Source organism: Pelmatolapia mariae, linkage group LG7 (assembly GCF_036321145.2).
Source record: "Pelmatolapia mariae isolate MD_Pm_ZW linkage group LG7, Pm_UMD_F_2, whole genome shotgun sequence".
In the NCBI taxonomy this organism is placed as follows: domain Eukaryota; kingdom Metazoa; phylum Chordata; class Actinopteri; order Cichliformes; family Cichlidae; genus Pelmatolapia; species Pelmatolapia mariae.
Window position 1 is genome coordinate 38,611,954 of NC_086233.1, and position 3,350 is coordinate 38,615,303.

The 3,350-nt window shown below is 48.2% G+C and overlaps 1 protein-coding gene across 1 annotated transcript; it reads right to left on the reverse strand.

The window, feature by feature from the left end:
• Window positions 1–1,184: 1,184 nt before the first annotated feature.
• LOC134631765 (RE1-silencing transcription factor-like) lies at window positions 1,185–2,831 on the reverse strand. Its single transcript, XM_063480317.1, has one exon. The coding sequence runs from the start codon at window positions 2,685–2,687 to the stop codon at window positions 1,185–1,187; it is 1,503 nt and encodes a 500-aa protein (XP_063336387.1). The 5' UTR covers window positions 2,688–2,831.
• Window positions 2,832–3,350: the final 519 nt, after the last annotated feature.

The following is a 3,350-nucleotide window of genomic DNA, read 5'->3' on the forward strand; positions in this document are numbered from 1 at the left end:
TATGACCAACTGCTAATGTGTTTAAGTTTGTTCCATTTGTGAAAAATACAGCTAAATAAACAGTTAAAAAGACACTGAACGTCAAGCTGATCTCCAGTGCATTCATCGGAGTGTGAGTGTTAGACAGAAAACACCTAGGTGCAGAAAAACGATGTAGTTAGATGTAGTTGTCTCAAAGCATGCTGTCGATCTTACAAAATGATACTTGATATCGATATGCTTACACCTCTGTCTGTTAACAGGGTTCTTTGCCAATGCAATAGTCCCTTGATTGTCCTCAAAAATCTTTGGTGGTCCCTTTTGATGCTCATACATGCTTTGCAACAGTTGTGTCAAGTGCAAACATTCTTGTGTTGTTGCTGCCAAAGCTATGTACTCTGCTTCACAAGTTGACAAGGCAACAGTTGGCTGCTTCTTTGTTTGCAATGACACCAAAGTACCTTTTTCATTCCGGCTTATGCAGTAACCTGTAGTTCTCCTCCTGTCAGTCACATCTGCAGCCCAGTCTGAGTCACTGTGACCTTGTACTCTCAAATCTTTGTCACTTTTCCTGTAGCACAATGTCTTGTCTTTTGATTGTTTCAAATACTTCAGAACATGTTTCACAGTAGTCCAATGTTCTAAAGTTGGTTCTTTGAAGTGCCGTGACAGCTTACTTACAACAAAACTCAAATCTGGTCGTGTGCAAGAGGTCAAGTAAATAAGGCTGCCTACTGCCTCTCTGTACATCCTGACATTGTTCATTGTCTCAGCATCATCATTGTAGTTCAACTTTTGCTCACAAGGAGTTGATCTTGGTTTACAGTCTTGCATTTGAAATCTTTCCAGTATGTTTTCTACATATCTCTCTTGTGACATTTTTACACAATCTTTGGTTTGCTCAAAATCAATACCAAGAAAATGTTTGAGTTTCCCCATATCTTTCATTGCAGTTAGCATTCCCTTCACAGTTTTCAAAACACTTTCATCACTGGCTGCGATAATAATATCATCAACCCATATGATCATGATCACTTTGTCTTTTCTTGTTTTCCTTGTGTAAACACAATGATCTACAGGACTCTGCATGGAACCGTTCTCTATCCAATAGTCATGTAATGTCCTGTTCCAGTTTCAGCATGAATGTTTAAGTCCATAAAGTGACTTTTCCAGCTTATAGACCAGTTTCTCATCTGTTTTTCCTTTTACTTCATAGCCTTCCGGCTGCTCAACATAAACTTCAGTCTATTGTCCAGGTCTTCCTCAATGCTGGATGAATCATCGAGCTTATTTGCTCCAGAGTCTGACTTTTCCTCTGCACTCTCGGGACCTGGTTTCTTGACTCGCAGCTTGACTTTGGAAACATCCAGGGCAACGTTGCAGCCAGAGTGCCTAGACTTGATGTGATACTGCAGGTTGCATTTCTTGGAGGCAGCATACTTGCAGAGGGGACAGAGGAACTGCCGAGGATTGAGGTGGAGTTCAACATGCTTCTTGTAGTTGCTGCGATCGGCGGTCTTGTACTCACAGTAGGGGCAGGAAAGAGGTTTGGGGCCATTGTGGACCTGTCGAGCATGTCGAGTCACCTCGTGTTGGTTGGCTGCCAGGTAGGTACAGCTCTCGCACTTGAAAGGACGCTCACCCGAGTGAGTCCTCATGTGTCGGGTCAGGTGGGTCTTCTGTGAGCTTGAGTAGTCGCAGTATGGACACTGGAATGGGCGAACACCAGTGTGAGTCCGAATGTGTTGGATATAATTGCTCTTGCGGTCAGAGAAGCAGGAGCACTGGCTGCAGGTGTGCAGTTTGCTGGGGAAGTGATTCCTTAGGTGTTTCCTCCAGTGGTACTGACTGACAGTGGTGTATGGACACAGAGTACACTTAAACACCCTGTGGTCTTCACCCTCCTTGTTGTGGTGTTTCAGGTGGGCGATGTAGTGGTCGTATTGGTTGGTGTTGTAGCCGCAGCGCTCACACCTGATCAGCCCTTTGATGTCATCTGCATTGGCTGCCACCTCCCCGCCGCTCTCGGCCTCCCCACCTGCCGGGGCCTCGGGTGCTTCCGCCTCCTTTGCCTTGGTCTTGCTCCTCCCCTCCACCCGGTTCACCACCATCATCTTGCTGATGCTGTGGCTGCTTAGATGATCCACAAACTCCTGCTCATTTTCCGCCTGGAAGTGACATGGTTTGCAGTGGAACGGTTTCTTCTTCTTCGTGCTCTCCGTCACAGCAGGCAGGGCCTCTTTGCGTTTGGCACCCTGGGGAGGTGGTGTTTTGGTGGTGGTGGTGGCGGAGGAGGAGCGGGGCTGAGGCGGGCAGGACAGATCTTCAGCTTTGTCTTCCTCATCCTCGTTCTCATTCTCCTCTGTCCTGTTTCCAACAACCACGGCACGGATACCTGGGCCCAGAGTCTCGGGATACTTCTCAATACCGGCATCTCTCTGATTCTGGTTCTCATAGCCATACCTGATCACACTCTCGTCCTCGCTGTCCAAGTAGCTGCCTCCCACAGTCTTCAGCTCCATCATCTCCTTCTCACCATCACAGCCACCGCCGCTCTCCGCAGCTGTCACCGCTGCCACGTTTGCCAGCATCACCAACTGAGGGGCGGGCAGCGTGTTCCTGGGCATGTCGCTGAGATTCTGCCCATCCTCCATCAGAGGAACGCCCACGGGGAACATATCGAGCGAGAACACAGGCTGAACTGCCATGTGGAGTTCAGCGCTTCACCTAGACACACGGAAAGCGACTCCTCACGTCCGAACTCTACGAAACTTTTCCTGGACTTCTGCTTCTGTTTGTAGTTTTTCTTTCTCCCTTCGACGAACAGCGCACGGAGAAAAGTGGACACAACTTTCCGCACATTCCTCCACAACCTGCTGACTACCTGAAGTAGCTATGTGTAGTGAAAGGGGGTAGCGGGAGGAGGGTCAGCTGGGTCCGGCTGAGGACAGCCTTTGTTTAACCCGGGGGGAATATGTAACAGTCACAATGGTGTGGTGTCTCTTTAAGACACCCAAGTCGAGGGTTATTGTTGTCATCAGTTTGCGCCACTGCCTTCTCTCTGTGATTGTCTGGACATGTGCTCGCACGCTAGTGCATGAGGTGGGACCGATGTTATGTTTTACCTCTCCAGACACCTTTTATTTTTGCAACGTATGGGTTGTACGAACACTGTGCGCTGTTTGTTAAGTTGCAGCCGTTCAACCGGGCTTGTATGGTTGGTGAAGAGAATGGGCATTAAAGGATACGCTGTGGAATTCCTAGTACCAGTGTGATCGTGTATTCTTCCTACTATCCTGCTAAGGTTTCTACCGCCTCCTCTCAACCACTAAACACAACCCAACGTTACAAAATGGCGCCCGAACATCTTC